Here is a 15771-nt window from a genome sequence, read left to right as displayed (position 1 = left end):
ACCCCCCAAGCCAAAGAAAACCGTAGAAAATGAAATATACGATAATGGCAAACAAAACACAAAAAGGGATAATGTGTATAAAAGTCCACAAAAAAGAAAACAAATAAAAACAATGAGAACCGTAAAGAAAATAGTGAAAACGAAAAAGGAACAAAAAACTCAATAAAAACCAAAGAAAACCATTGAAATCCATAAAAGCATGGAAAAATTATAAGAAAATAAAAAAACTAAAAGAAATGAAAATAGTCGACAACCCGAGCAACGATCGGGGTGTGCGACCTGAGCAAGGACCTGCTTTCTTGGCCATCCCAAACGAGAGGACACCAAAGGCGAGTTGTAGTAGGTATCAATACGAGTGATATATAGTTTTGGCAGTTGAAAATGCTCTAGCACTTTCATAGTGCATGTACAACGATGCTATCCTAAGAGTGCTACATAGGATAAATACTGAGATGGGGGAGAAAGAAACCGTATGAAAAGTTTTGCCTTCTTAATTAATCTCTTAGCAATAGTATTCTCACCACATACTTAAGGATATGTAGTTGATAAGCCTTAGAATAATCCATTGTACATCTTTTTTATCGTTTTATCTTGATTACGTGGTGGACATAAGACAAGATAATCTTATCAATCATTGTACATGCCTTCACATACCATTAAAACCAGTAAATTACCCTCAGGAGGGGAAAAAACAGCAAGTTCTTTTTGAACAATGAAAAACAGTAAGTTTTCTTTAGGGGTTGAAAAAACAGTAACGCTTTGTTTGGATGTTTGCATTGGGAGGCTTGGCATTGCATTGGGTTGAATACCAATATCACAGGATATTGGTATTGAAATTGAATGCTAATATTTTTGTTTGGATGTTTAGGTATTCAGAACGCAGACTTGATATTGAGGTTGAATGTCAAATGTTGGTCAAAATGAGGAATTGAGTTGCAAGAGACTTTGATTTTTTATGTTTAACATCCGAATATAGGTCAAAGTGAGGAATAGCGCGGGAGCGAGGGCAAGAGAGCCATGGGGGTAAGTGCCATGGCAGCAGAAGGACGCAACAGGCTCCACGGGGTGCCGACAGTGTTGGGCGAGGGGCGGCGGCACGGTCGGCATGAGTGGCACGAGCCACGAGGCAGAGGTCGCCATGGGGTGCTAGTCGTGCTGGGCGAGCCACCAGGGAGAGATGGGGGCGCCGACGTCCAACTCGCAGCTAGCCGCTTCTAGTCTCTACCAGCCGAATCAATTTTTTAGGGCCGAAGTGGGATGCGACATGCGGGGGAAGCGAACTGTGCGAATACCAAGCAAAACCGAGGGCTAAAGCTCCGAATTGGAGACTAGGTCGTGCAAGTGTTGCGGTGGGGCATCGAATATTGGGATTCAATCCCAAGCGCGAATGCCATGGCCTGCCAAACAGCGGTATTCGGCTACCCGAATGCCAAAGTCTAATTCTCGCTCTCAATGCCAACATCCAAACGCAGTGTAAGTGGACGGGCCTGATCTGGTTTGGGCTTTGTGGAACCTACCCCAACAACCCAGCCAAAAGCCCTTGCCCCGAATCTCTTCCACGTTCTCCCTTCCGCGACCAAAGAAAGGGGAAAACCGATAGGAAACCTTCCTGTCAATGGCCGCCTCCCCTTCCAAGGGCGTTAGGGTTTAACTCCAACTTCTCCTAGATCTCTCTCACCGCCCCTCTCCTCGATCAGGTACTGCAGCACCTGGTAGCCTCATGGGGTACCTGCAGGAGGCCAGGGAGAATCACGTCAAGAAGAAGGTCGAGGAAGGTGAGTCAAACGCCCACGCTTCTAGTTCTTCGCGATTTGGAATATTGAGAAATGCAGAGCTCGTCCTGGTTCTCTAGCAGATGTGTAATCGGGAAGTGCGTGAACTCCGCTGGCGTTTCCTCTTGAAATCGCTACGCAATCTGAGCGGAATCATGCGTCATGGTGGCGGTAGCGGTAGCTGGCTGGTTGCAGTTTCAGCGAACCAGGGAGGCTCTGGCTATGAATCTTATTTAAGGGAGGCGTTGTTACGCGTAGTGGTAGTGGTAGTTGGCTGCTTGAAGTGGTCTGCAGAAAGCTGGATCGATGTTTCTAGCTCATGTTATTTATGTATTTAGCATGAAATTTGGGAACCCTGTTCTGGTAGAATCTGCTAGTGGTTCACCGCAATGAGAAATTTTGAGAACGTTTTAATGTATCATTTAAAGGTTCTCGTTCTGAAAGGGCTAATTTTGCCCATTTTGTTTCGCTTTTCAGCTTTGCGCAGCAAAATGAAACAAAAGGCCCTCAAGGAATGTGATGTACTGTGTTCAAAATACGCTGAATGTGCTCGAGGAAGAACTTTCTCTGTGGTTTGGACATGCCGCAAGCAAGCCAAAGAGTTGAATAACTGTCTTCATCAATTGTAAGTGACCATTATATGTCTGTTATAAACTTTTGTTTTTGGACAAATCTTGCAAGTTGTATCTTCATTCTTGTTTAAACCTCATTTGTTATGGTAGAGTCTCACTCGTGCAAATAGAAAATATCAGCTTTGAAGACCCCAATATTGCTCCGTCCGAATAAATAGAAACATTGTGCTTGTAGATTGATCACAGAAACTAATAAGCTGGCTTTTATTCGTCATTCAGCAGAAGAAGAATGTTAAAAATATCTATATATTGTACAGACAATCAGACAATGTGAATAAGTCTGATAAATTATTTCATGCCTGTGAGTTTCTCATGATTATAACAGCTCATATACTACGTAGACACTAGATTTTTCCATCACCGACAAAAGTATATCTCTTTTTACATTTAAGTCCTTCATATGGCGTAGTTCTGACCATCGATTTGGGTTTAGAAGCTGTCTTGTTGACAGCTGTTGCTGTTTTTGACAAAACTGTCTTTGAAAGTAGCACCAGCTTCATTTGGAATTTTATAGAGCCAAGTTCTCTGTAGGTTTTGATTTATAGTCCGAAATTCTGACCCTGCCAGGAACTTGTGCCGGTTCTTGGGAGTGGTGCCTGAACAGAGTGTAAAACCATTGGACGAGATCACAGAATATGATGTACTTGTCACCAAATGGTAACTTTCCATTTGAGGAACCTAGTGCTGAAACATGTTTGATGATCAATGCATTTGCCTGAATTTTGAGAAGTGTATTTATGCTATTAGTTCTGACCACATTATGCCTGAATCTTGAGAATTTGGTTCCACGTGATTGGAATGTGCTTACAATTACTTTTTGCCTCTATCCTCGAAGTGGCATGTTGCATTGTCCGAGTAGACTAATATTGGCATGGCAGATACCTCTTTCATGTAATTCATCATGCGCTTTTGTATGTTGGCAGCACCAATGATGCAATACTGGAAGATATGAAGAAGGCTTACATGGCCGAGGAAGAGAGCAAGGAGAAGAACAAATAATCTTTATGCATCCATGCCTGTATGTACACTGCTGCTTTTGGAATTTGGCAGTTGCTTACTGGTTATCTTAGTTGATTGATGCTGAATTCCTAGAGACCTTTTGTGAACATTTGGGTTTGTCCAGATGCATAACCTGGTATGATCTCAAGGAATCCATGTATTATTTTATTGACTTGCAAGTTGTGTCTGATAGCATTATCCTCCAATAACTTGTTTAGCTGACCAAAGTGTTCAGTTTGGCCTCCAGAAGGTAATTAAGTACTGAATCATTCACGAAAAATACATTTTCTCTTTGCGCTAAAAAACTGGCGACTTCTCTATTTTTTAGCCCAAAGCTTAATGCCCTTGGTTTCTGTTAATATGCAATATACTATACCTTCTGGATGCACTCGGTTGTTCAGTGTTTTTCCTTCTCTTTTTGACAAAGCTGGCCCTCTTTTGAATGTTTAGCCAAAAATGGCCCTAGTCCGAAACTTTAATCAAACATAGCTCTTTTACTCAACGTGACCCATTCCATCGCTAAACTTGGCTAGGTCAGCAACAGGCATCTTGATTCCGAGAAAAACTTGGCGGTATCGCAAACAATGATGATTTGGGGTGAAGTCCAAGGACCTTGGAGCTGACTTATTTTCCATTCTAGGCAGTAGCTTTGGTGCTGAGCTCCCAAACTGAGCGTCACAGTCAGAAGCTTTGATCCTCGAATTGCTGTTTCCTTAGCAAAATCGCCAAGTTTTTCTCCCCACCAAGATGTTGCTCGGTGCTGATTCAGAAGTTGAGCGTCAGAATTGGTGGTGTAAAGCAAGCCAAATTTTGTGAGCCTTTTGCAGTAGGATCATCTTTAACTAAACTTTTAGAAAATGGTAAATTTTGTCAATTTTCACTCGTTTTCACCCTAAACATTCAGTTTATAGGATTCGTAGCAAAGAGGTTCTCTCATGGAAATAGTCTCATCTCTTCAACTGTGCAGTGCAAAATTTGTGTAAAGCATCCGAACTTCCGAAGATCCATTTTGTGTGAAGTACCGTCTTGTGTTTAAGTATCGTGTGAAGGTCAAGAAATCGCGACTCGCGCATGATCACGACGGAAAGAGCGTTTTCAGGTGCTGGGTGGAGTTTGCCAACCAGGCACAGTAAAGCCAGGCGGCCGCAGCGACAGCAGCCGCCGAGAGCACGGCGACAGCACCAAAACGCGAGACGTCCTTGGCGGCCACCGCCACCGCCATCATCCCGAGCTCCGCGAGGCTGGCGATGGCGATCTCCGTGGCGCCGATCAGCTTCGCCTTCCCGATGGGGCTTCCGGTCTGCACCACCTGCAGCCCGATCACGCTGTACGCCATGTGCCCCAGCCTCGACACCACCTGCATGCGCGCGAGCGCCCAAGCCCCCATTAGTCGACCAAAAATTTCGATCAAAGCACACGTCGCAGTTCTCTCGGCGGAAATGCTCTCGTCGGACGGACTTACGATCAGGCCGAGGAAGGTGAAGAGGGCGCCGCGCCGTGAGATGGATCCGGTGAGGTAGACCAGGACGGCCGCACCGAGGAGCGCGCTCTGGCCGAGCAACCCGGCCGCTCCGGCATTGAGGATGCCGAGCTCCTTGACAAGGTTCGGCGTCATGAACGTCGCGAGGATCCCCATCAGCGCCGACGAGCCGGCGAACACGCCGAGTACCAACGGGCTCACGCCTGCCAACAACGCGGAACAAACTGTACTGTGAGCTCAGTGATCTCTGGAGTGCCAATAACCTGGCCGTGCAGTGGCGCAGATGCACGCACCGTGATGGATCAGGAACGTGGTCATCAGAGCGCCGGGGGCGAGGGCGACGTTGAAGCAGACGAGCACGTAGGCGAGGCTCGCCGGGAGGACCGGCTGGCTGATGTACTCGCTCCACCCGCGTCTGATGGTGGCCACAGCATCGACCACTGTCAGACATGAAACGGCGATAGAATTACGATGAATGAACTCCATGCACAGTTCTGTCTAGGCTGCTAGCTGCATGTACCCGTCTCACCTATCATCCGGACGTCGAAAGTAGAAGCAGCATGCAGGCTTCTATGGTCAGAGTGATCGAAGACGCCGTCGGCGAGTCGGTTCATCGCGCCTCCCAGGAAAATCTTCAAAAAAGGTTTTAAGAAATTTTCAGGATCTTAGCAAGGAAAACTTTAATGTGCATTGCTTGAGACGAGGAGAGATCAAGATAGTGCAGCTAGTTTATCATACATGAAGAGGCAGAGCAGAGAGCGATATGAGGCAGGAGAGCTTGATGCAGGTCAGCGGGTCGTTCTTAGAGAGCAGGAATGCAAAGACTGACGCGCCCGCCGTCTGCGCATGAAAAACCATACACTGACCCCTCTTTCAAAACCAAACCATATACTAGCACTGATCACACAATGTGGAATGCGGAGATGAAGCGGATGCAGATGTCTGACCTCGCAGATCAGATCGACTCTGCTGAGCGTAGCATTCGCCTGCGCGAGCGCGATCCGCCTGCCTTCCCCTGCGAGCTTCAGTAACACATTCAAACGGTCTCCACATGAGAAAATTTTCCCCAGACTCATGAGGTTTTGACGCGCGAGTTAGTATTCCCCCATCCATACAGGCTCACCTGCACGACGAAATCACGCTCGGCGATGATGCCAAGCGACACACGGGAGAGACTGTCGACGGCCGTGGATGCCACCAGCACGGCGAACCACGGCTGCAGGAGAAGCTCCGGCGCGGTGGATGCCCTTGGGAAGGTGAAGGCATACGTGATCATTGCCGCCGACACGAAATGTGCTGCGGTCTGACACGTTGACGACACGCGCGTGACAAGAAAGCAAAGAATTTCGGCAATAGAGAAGCATGAGCACTAATATTTTTAGAAGTAAGTTCAGAGAATCACCTGAATTACAGTCAGAGAGCGGTACGTGGGAATCAGAGGGAGCGAGCTCACGAGGTTCCCCACCAGTGGACCTGCGACGAACACCACGAGCTGCGCATCGAATTCAGGCACTTAAGTCAGGAACTAATGTGAGCAGGGGAGCTTGATCAGACCAGGCACCTTCGTGAAGAACCCAAGAACCGCGACCGGGAGGAGGCTCTGATGCAGCGTGGCGACTGCGGCAGGCCAGGTGAAATTCCAGAGGTGCTCCGTCGCGTTCCCGGCGAGGCAGGCCCCAAACAGAGCTGTCGCCGGTAAGTACACACATGTAAGGTGGTCCAGAAACGTTGCTTGCTTGTGGTAATCACATTATGAGCACTACCGTCTACCAGTACCAGTATATTATTACCTTTCATGGCGGCTGGGTAAGCAGGGGTTGATTCCAAGTGGCCCTCTGGGCCGTTTCCCTTCTGCGGAGCCTGGAATTTCATATCAAGAATTCAAGATTATGGTACACCAGTCTGCACATGGCGAGCTCTGAGAAGAGAAAACAGCCGGGAAGAAATGAGAAGAGTTTTGATGGAAGAGTGGCGGCGATCACCGGCAGAGCGGCGAGGAGAAGGGATGGCGTGGACTCATCCTTGGGTAAGATCGGCTCGGTTCGTTGGATATTGGACGAGGACAGATTTACGAAGGGAAGGCCGCCATCTTGGTATCCTATGGCGGAGGCACCCTCGCCGCTGTACTCTGCCAGGCTCGTACCGGAGCTCGCGACGGTGTGGCAGCTTCCGGCGAACCGGGTGTTTGACCTCAAACTGCGAAACGCGCCACAATCAGCAGCAGGACTGGACGAACGCCTCTATTACCCATAGTGTGTTCCGAAAGCAAGCCTGAAGAAACGGGAGGAGCACGCACAGAAGCAGGGTGTACCTCGGCGGCGGCGTGACTCGGCAGCCCGGGCTCCGAGTGAAGGCTGCTGGTGCCGGTTTGCGGCGCGAAATGGATGAGGAGGAGGATGAAGACGAGAGAATCTTGGGCATGGAGATGGAGGCAGGCATGGCCGCACCGCGTCGTCGTCGTCGTCGTCCACGGCAGGCGCCGGCGCGCGGGAGTTGAATGAAACGGATAAGGTGGCTGTTCGGGCCGTGGGGATATGCCTGCGCAAGGCTTTTGGGCCTCACGATATCATCTGTCCGGGCCAAGTTTCTGCGGCCCGTAAAGATATATCTTGCTGCTAATCCCATTCTGCTCTTCGCTGGCACAGGCTTGCTTGGGTTGCCTCAAAAAAAAAAAAACTTGCTTGGGTGCTCACCGCCAGCTCGTCGTTGGTCCGTCGTCAAAGGTTGCTTGTCCCTGGTAGGCGATCTCCTCCTTTCAGCAATGGATGGTGATGATGGTCTTTGACTAGAGCCCGCTCTGGTGTAGTGCAAGCGGCACTGATCCTTCTTGATTTGACGCTCTGGTTGTTGGACACAAAATTGTTTTCAGATTTGACGTGACACATGGCCAGTTCTTTGTAGGGATACAAAGGCACTCGTGTTTTACTGTTGTGTGCTCTACATGAACATTATTCACAACACACTGGCTAGGCCAAGAATACGCATTGTGACTTCAAAACCAAAAGCAAAAAGCGCGCACCACAGGTGTATCATCAAAACAGTTCTTCTTTCACGGCCACCCCTCAACTCAAGCGTTTCGATTGGATCAACAAGAACCCAATCTGTATGCCAAGAAGAAAAGCAAAAGGATTCTTTTTTTTCCGGGGAACTTCAGAGAGCTTTATTCAACGAATGCATTCGCCGAGCAGTCAGTCAAAAGGCTACTGATGAGGAAGCTAGGGGTAGTCGCGAGCCAACTTTCAATCACATTAAGCATACTAGCACGCTTAGCACATAGATGTGCATGACCATTTGCCGCTCTTATTACATGTTGAATTACAAAGTAAGAAAGCTAAGAATGAGCTCTCTAATTTCTGTGAAAATCGGTGCTACAATCGAACGATCGTTGTAGCGATTGTTCCAGAGGTTTACTGCCTCTAGACAGTCAATCTGCAGGGTCACGTCAGTGAAGCCCCTCAATCTGGCGAAAACCGCGCCCTCCTTCATGGCTTCAACCTCGGCGATCAGTGTGTCAGAGACCCCCACATGTGGCTTGCACCAAGCTCTCAAGAAGGCTGAAGCCGATCTGGCCACTCCTCCTGCACCCGCAATGCCGTCTCCGAAGTTGATCGAGGCATCGGTGGTTATTTTTATGTTGTTTGCATCTGGAGGCCGCCAGCCATAGCCTGGCAACATAGTGGTCTGTTGCCTAGGAAGTTCTAGCAGCGCTAGATCCTCTCGGGTGCGTCTTACCGAACTTGTAGGGCAATTTGCACCTCATCATGCATCCACCTGTTGCGAGACATCCAGATGGACCACATAACTATGATGATTGTTGTGTGGTCTTTCTTGGAGAACCACTGCTCACATAGAATGTCCCTTGCCTAAGTGTTTGGGTGAAGCCGAGGTAGAATTATATCAAACAAATGACGTGCTTCCTCCCAGAATCGACGAGCATGAGAACATTGAATGAGTGCATGCATGAGACCTTCATCCATAGCCAGGCAAAACTTGCAAGTACTCACTTTTTATGTGTCTACGTTTTAGAGTGCATCATCATGGATGATGCCCCTAATCACTCGCCACCAGAAGGCCCTCACCTTAGGCACAACTTTGAGTTTCCAGAGAGCACTCCATATCTGTTGTTCTTTCACTGATGGTCCCGTTATCTGCTCTTCATCTTGAGCTGCACGCTCTTTTCAATTCACTAGACCTCAATAAGCCGATTTAACAGAATATGTGCCTGAATTCTCATGTGCCCAAGCAAGAAAATCCTCACCTCCACCCCGTTGGAGTAGAATATTCAATATAGCTTCGACTTGGAACTAAATTCCAGTTCCAAGTCCAGTTTACTGTGTCAATCAAGTCGTTGACCCACTGAACATGTGTGTTGGCCGGTCTGAACATTGGTTCCATAGACACAGTAGATGGAATTCATTTTTCATCCCATACCGAAATGGAAGATGCATCACCAACTCTTTTCACTAATCCCACTTTGAGTGCATCACGACCAGCTATGATCGCCCTCCATGTGGCCGAAGCAGACTTCGGTATAGTGGCCTGCATGAAATCTGAATTGTGGAAATACCTACCTTTCAGAACTCTGGCGCACAAGGAGTTTGGTTCTGTCATTAGTCTCCATCCATGTTTCCCTAATAGTGCCAGGTTGAATTGTTTAAGGTCGCAGAATCCCATCCCTCCCTTAACTTTTTGTGTAGCTAGCTTATCCCAAGCAATCTAGTGAAGGGATTTTCTATCCAGTGAGCTCCCCCACCAGAATTTAGCCATGCTTGAGGTTAAACTTTTGCACACTTTCTTTGTCAGGAGAAAGCAACTCATACTGAACGTCAGAATTGCCTGCACAATCGTCATAAGTAGGATTTCTCTACCTGCACAAGCAAATAGCCTCTCTGACCATCCACTCATCTTACCTCTTGCTCTTTCCCCAATGTGGTCAAAGGTTCCACTAGTGATCGGACCAACAGCAGTGGGAAGACCGAGGTAGCGTTCTGAAAAAGCTTCGACATGAACATTCAAAAGTTGATTCATATTTTGTCTAAGTACGTCAGGTGTGTTAGGAGCTCTTGCTTCTGTTCACACGCTGTCCTAAGGCCTCGCCATAGATCCGTAATATATCATCTAATCGGTTGGCACTGTCTGCATCCGCATGAAGATTAGACTATCATCAGCAAATAGAGGATGATTCACCCACGGAGCTCTAAAGTTTGCACGAATTCCACGATCAACAAAATTTCCATAAAACTTTAGGAGAGAGGAGAAGCCCTCGGCACATAATAAAAAGAGATACCGGGATACAGGGTCACCCTGCCTGAAGCCTCTGGTTGGGGTAAAATAAGGAAGTAATTCTCCATTAACTCGAATGGAGTAACGAACTGAAGATACACACTTCATAATCAGGCTGACCAAGGTAGAACTGAAACCAAGTTTCAAAAGGATAGCCACCAGAAAATGCCACTCAACCCGGTCATACGCTTTCATCATGTCCAATTTAATTGCACAAGAGAAATTCTTCCCCTTCTTCCGTCTCTTCATCGTGTGAACACTTTTGTAGGCAACAAGTACAATATCTATGATCAGACAACCTGGAACAAAGGCACTTTGTTCCCCACTAATGATATCGTCCATGCATGGCCTCATACGATTCGTGAGCGCTTTAACAGCAAGCTTATAGAGCACCGGGCAAAGCGCAATGAGATGATAATGAGTGATGTTTTGTGGATGATGTACCTTGGGTATTAGAGTGATTAAAGTATCATTTAAGCCCGCTGGTAACTCGCCACCATTGAGAAAATCAAGAACCGTCGGAACCACATCATGTTGAAGTAGCTTCCAATGGCGCTGAAAAAACCCTACTGTAAATCCATCGACACCCGGTGCTTTCGAAGGCGCCATCTGAAATAAGGCCTTGTGGATTTCAGGAGCCTCAAATGGTTTCTCCAGTAATTGGTTCATATCCGGAGTAACCCGTACTAGTACATACGATAGCAACTCTCCCATATTGTTGTAGCCTTGAGCAGTGTAAAGAGCTTGATAGAACGCAAGTACCTCAGCTTTTTCCTCATCTCCATTAGCACAAGTAGAACCATCAGTTCTATGTAAATTTGCAATTCTATCTATATGTTTCCGTTGCTTCACTTGTTCTTGGAAATAGGTCGTATTGCGATCCCCTTCCCTTAACCAGGGAACACGAGATCGCCGTTCCTCTGATGGACCCCGTCCAACCGACTGTTCCCTCAATCTGGACAGTCGTTTTCTTAACCGCCTGACCGTCCTAGATAGACATCCAAATTCATGGGCCCCCCATGGAGTAAGTTGCCTTTGAAGAGAAACCAAGGAGTCCAGAATCCCATGCAAACCTGGCGTCCGAGCTTGGTTGCGCCATACATCCATTACCAGCTGCTTGTAATGGGACTGCCACATGTTCTCATAGCGAAATTGCTTCGGTACATAAGAGTAATTTGCAAAAGCATGATGACGAAATTCTGCAACTACAAAACAATGATCTGACTCCGTCGCACAACATGTCGCACTCTAGTGTACATTTGTCAGAATTCTTCATTGCCAAACGCCCGATCTAAACGAGCTTTTACATTTGCATCTCCCGGTTGGCGATTGTCCCCAAGTGTAAGGAATACCAGACCAACCCAAGTCCTGGAGATCCCAATCGTCCATGACTTCTCTGAAAGCCCTCATCTGCCACTCCGGCCGTACCGCTCGACTGAAGTGTTCTTCTGCACAGAAGGTTTCATTGAAGTCACCCATACAAAGCCAAGGCGAGTGTGGTATGGCATGTAAAGTTCGGAGAAAACGCCAGCTATGATGTCTATCTTGTGCTCTTGGTGCTCCATAAAATCCAGTGAACCTCCACTCCACCGAATTCAGATAATCTTTTCGCATCACAATGTCAATGTGGCCAATACTGAAGTTTTTTAGTTCCGCTATAAAATCTTTGGACCAGAACAAACCTATTCCTTTGCTTAGGCCGTCACTTTCCACCGCAAAACTTCCTGCAAAACCAAGGGTTTGCTTCAAACTCTCAACAAGTTTCCCTTCAATCTTTGTTTTAGTAACAAAGAGGAGAGCAGGACCTTCCTGCTTCACAACATTGCGAAGCTCACGAACTGCCTCGGAGTTCCCAAGCTCCCGACAGTTCCAGCTTACACAATTCATTGGGACGGGCAGGTCTGAATCGCAGCCGTTGCTGATGATTCAGTGCTAGTTGGGGTAGGCTTGTTCTTCTTTGGTTCTGTTGTTATTCCATCATTCTCGTCCTCTTTGTTCTTCTCAGACAAAGTTGCATCGACCAGCTCGTCCCCTTCCGAACCATTAGCATGGTTCGTTAGTAATGGTAGCTCGATTTGTGTTGGTGGTCCTCCCTTCCTTTCTGGTGCTGAGTTTCGTTTCATTGGTAAGGTCACCCTTGCACCCCTGCTGCCGAACTGGAATTCTTTGTATCATTCTTGTTGGTCTTGGATTGCTGTGACTTGGTAGAATTCTCACTAGACGCGATACGTTTCTTCTCCTCCGGCGGCCTCAACCCCTTGCCGAACGGCAGATCACCATTCTCATACCTAGTGCCAGGAGTCGGACAGAGGAGACCTGAGTGGCCCAAACGACCACATCAAAAGAAAAAGTGGGAAATGTTCTCATATTGGATGTCATACGGATCAGTACTTCCTCTCCTTGCAGACTCATGAGAATCCATCTTCTCAACGGTTTGGCCACATCCAGCGTAACTCGTGCACGTAAATAGTCGCCACCATGATCAAAGTGGATAAACGTAGCCCTTTTATCAATCTCCTTGGCTATTGCCTTTGCTCCAAGCCTCATCACGGAGGTTGAAGGGAGATTCACTACCCGTGCCTACACTTGCAGCTTGTCAAATTTGAGTTCAGACGGGCACATGCACTCATCAAATTTAGACAAAATCACCGCGTGTTTACTGATATGCCATGGCGATCCATCCCACACACGGTCCCGATCTCGCTTCGTAGCAAATTCCGCAACGAAAGTATTCTCTCCCACAATTCGGAAAATCAGCCCCTTAGGGTTACCCCATGCAGGGCGAAGGGCGTTGGAGGTGGTTTGGATGTGCAGTATATTGCGATTGAGGACCTTCCCTGTCACCATCCAATTCTCCGGTGCCCCTTCGACGCGGTCTTCCAGAACCAGCGGTGTTGCCTCTTCGTCGGATATGTCAAGCTTCCCAAGTTGCTCCTCGAGATGCGCCCTAGCTGACTTGGGGGACAGGACCCCCGACCCCCTTCCACCGCCATGACCGGAAGGTGTAGCCATCTCCGGCCGGCGAACCCCGGTGCGCCCCGCCGATCTCGTCCGCGGGCGCCGTCAAGATCCGCTAAACCCTAATCGCCTGTTGGGGGCTCTCACAGTTTCCGGAATAATAGCCCCAACTAGGCATCTGGTACAACACAACAAGTTCAGACAAGAAAGATACTGAAATCAGGAACCGTATGTAAAGCCCAAGAAGAAGTCTGCATCATACCGGTGACGAAGTATAGCCCGAGAGGCCCCCGCGCCGCCCTCCTTTGGCGACAGGGGGGAACCCTAGCCGCCGCCGTTTACAGCCCCCGCCGGCGGCCTCCCCCACATCGCCGCCGCCAGAGGGCCGGTCGGCGAAGCCGCGCCGGATACTAGGAAGGCGGCGGCGGGGCGGATCTCGATCCCGCTCGCCTCCAACGCCCCCACCCCGCACCCCGTGCCCCGATCTTGCCGCGGCGGTGCCCGCCCCCTGCTGCTCTGGCGGCGACGGCCTCGTCCCGCGTGTCTCCGGCTAGCGGCGGACCCCCTTCCCCCGTCTTCATCGGCCGCCGCGGACTCGTACCCTCACGCCTCCATCCCCTCCGCCCATGACCCGGCGCCTCCCGGCGAATCTCGGGCCCCTCCCTCCCCCACCAGCTGCTGGTCGACCCTGCCTACAGGAGGTGCGGCCGGTCGCGGGGCGCTCGCGGCCTGCCTCCCGTGCAGACGGTCCCCTCGTTTACGGCGGCCCTTCCTCCACCTGTGTTCGGTGACGGCTCCTGCGGAGGCAGCGATGCGTCCGTGGTTGTGGCTGGCTCAGGGCCCCTCGCGGCGGGTCCTTGCTGGCGCTGCTGCGGCCCCGGCGGCTGCAGGCCCGTGTCTTTCCGGTGTCCTTGCTGCAGGCATCCTCCACGGGGCAGCTCCGGCCCCGGCGACCAGGTAGCTGCGCCCCTTCCGGCTTCCCTAGCTCGTTGATGTCCCGACGGTTACGGCCACGACAGCTCGGATCTACGTCTCTCCAGTCCTTGCTTGCCGGCGTTGGTGGACACCGTGGCGCCAAGACCCCCGTGTGGTTCGCCTCGTTGCCCGCCCTGCCCTGTACGCCTCAAAGCCCCCTCTTTTGCCACACCCAAGCCCATGGTTCGGAGGCGTTGCCACCTCCGGCGGCGGGTGCAGCCCCGCCAACCCCCCCTGACTTGGCGGTTTCGACCAGCTTTGGCCTCCCCACCTGCGATCCCTGATTCGGCGACTATGGGATTGCTCTGCTTCAGGCCAGGGAGAGATCCCCGCTCGGCTCGCCGGTGCTAGCAGCGACGGTGCCCGCGGGTGTCGTTTTCCTTCTTGGAGGCGCTGCCAAGGCCTTTAGTTGCGCCCCTCTTCGAGCTCAGGGGAAACCCTAGGTCCGGGTCTCCCGGACCAGATAGTGACGGAGTCTCGGCGTCGTCTTCCTTCTTGCAGGCACTATCTTGCTCGCTAGTGGTGTCCTCGATTTTTGGCTCGCACAGTGTTGGAGTTCTTGTTGGTTTGGCATCGTTGTTCTTGGCTCGAGTTTGGTAGGTCTAGCTGTGATGTCCCTTCTGTTTGGGCCGAGCATCCCTTGTCTCTCTGCTCCGGGCACCATGTTCACGTCTGTCTGCGTTCGTGTCATATGTTGTACCCTCTGTACTCGTTCTTCTCCTTCTATCAATGAAATGATACGCAAGCTTTGCGTATTCGCGAAAAAAGTAAAGCCCAAGAAGACCGGCCCATGTCGTAACAATAATACAATCGAGCTAACAGTTCGAGTCGACAGGATTTCGCTGAAACTTGTAAATTTCGCTCCACCTCAAAGTTCCCATCCAGGTTGGAGCATTTCTGACTCTAATATTTTCCTTGGTGCATGCAGTGCATCTACTAGTAAGGCTAGCCATAGTGGGGGTAACTTAGGTAGTAACTTAACACATCCAAGATAATTTTGCTTATGTGACATGTATTTAATGAGGAAAGAGGTGTTTGTGGTAACATAATATGTCGGCGTTCTGGGAACGGGGGTCCCCAGACTTGCCTGCCTGCGGCCTGCGGCGTGGCTCAAGGGGCGGCCCAGCATGGCCCATCTTCATCAGCACGAGCTCAAGATCCTCGCGGGGGGCCAAGCCTCGCGGGGCGGACGACAGAAAGCTTCCTTAGGCATGGCCTCGTCAGGCTGGCTCGCGAGGAGGCGGAGAGATCAAGGCGGGGTACCTCACGAGGTGCCTATGACGCAAGCCATGACGACCAAGGGCGCCAGGCGGGCGTCAGTCCGCACAGTGTCCTCCTTTCCTCTTTGGTGCAAAGGAAGCAAGCGCAGGCGAGAGAATCAAGCAAAGGCATCCATTTCGGTGCAACAAGATCAAGACCGTCGCAACGACGGGAAGGAGGTCATTGTGGAGCCCAAGCCGGCGTCACCACCAGAGCCTTTGACAGACGAGGACCAACTTTAGTCAGGATAAGTGTACTAGATGTTCCCCTTCAAAATGGTCAATTGTTGGCGCCCTTCCCGCTCAATATTTGGGAAGAGTCTCAGGACCTTTGCCTATAAATAGGACTAGCCACCCCCAGGGTAGAGGCATCTGGTAGAGCGACTGAACTCCCCCTAGCAGTTCATCGCACC

The 15771-nt window shown here is 49.9% G+C and overlaps 2 protein-coding genes across 2 annotated transcripts; one reads left to right on the top strand and one right to left on the bottom strand.

Annotated features, from left to right (window-relative positions):
- The first annotated feature begins 1521 nt into the window (after window positions 1–1521).
- Window positions 1522–3625, top strand: LOC119290943 (uncharacterized protein DDB_G0275933-like). Its single transcript, XM_037569624.1, has 3 exons — window positions 1522–1775; window positions 2250–2397; window positions 3328–3625. Exons 1-3 carry the CDS (start codon window positions 1721–1723, stop codon window positions 3401–3403), a joined length of 279 nt encoding a protein of 92 aa, XP_037425521.1. The 5' UTR covers window positions 1522–1720; the 3' UTR covers window positions 3404–3625.
- A 662-nt stretch (window positions 3626–4287) lies between these two features.
- LOC119290942 (solute carrier family 40 member 3, chloroplastic-like) lies at window positions 4288–7395 on the bottom strand. The gene is made up of 12 exons (XM_037569623.1): window positions 7195–7395; window positions 6866–7079; window positions 6674–6743; window positions 6445–6569; window positions 6286–6375; window positions 6007–6186; window positions 5831–5905; window positions 5622–5723; window positions 5413–5515; window positions 5177–5323; window positions 4866–5086; window positions 4288–4760 (listed from the first exon to the last, which is right to left on the bottom strand). Exons 1-12 carry the CDS (start codon window positions 7320–7322, stop codon window positions 4479–4481), a joined length of 1737 nt encoding a protein of 578 aa, XP_037425520.1. The 5' UTR covers window positions 7323–7395; the 3' UTR covers window positions 4288–4478.
- Window positions 7396–15771: the final 8376 nt, after the last annotated feature.

This window comes from Triticum dicoccoides, chromosome 4B (assembly GCF_002162155.2).
Source record: "Triticum dicoccoides isolate Atlit2015 ecotype Zavitan chromosome 4B, WEW_v2.0, whole genome shotgun sequence".
NCBI lineage: Eukaryota > Viridiplantae > Streptophyta > Magnoliopsida > Poales > Poaceae > Triticum > Triticum dicoccoides.
Note: the sequence above shows the minus strand (reverse complement) of the source record. Positions and strands in the feature narration are given on the sequence as shown.

Excerpts from the sequence above, each read along its gene's own strand:
- LOC119290943 (XM_037569624.1), top strand. The coding sequence starts at position 1,721 with ATGGGGTACCTGCAGGAGGCCAGGGAGAATCACGTCAAGAAGAAGGTC. Across the intron at positions 1,776-2,249 it reads CAAGAAGAAGGTCGAGGAAG|CTTTGCGCAGCAAAATGAAA; the intron begins GTGAGTCAAACG and ends TTCGCTTTTCAG. Across the intron at positions 2,398-3,327 it reads AATAACTGTCTTCATCAATT|CACCAATGATGCAATACTGG; the intron begins GTAAGTGACCAT and ends GTATGTTGGCAG.
- LOC119290942 (XM_037569623.1), bottom strand. The coding sequence starts at position 7,322 with ATGCCTGCCTCCATCTCCATGCCCAAGATTCTCTCGTCTTCATCCTCC. Across the intron at positions 5,087-5,176 it reads CACGTTCCTGATCCATCACG|GCGTGAGCCCGTTGGTACTC; the intron begins GTGCGTGCATCT and ends CGTTGTTGGCAG. Across the intron at positions 4,761-4,865 it reads TCACCTTCCTCGGCCTGATC|GTGGTGTCGAGGCTGGGGCA; the intron begins GTAAGTCCGTCC and ends GCGCGCATGCAG.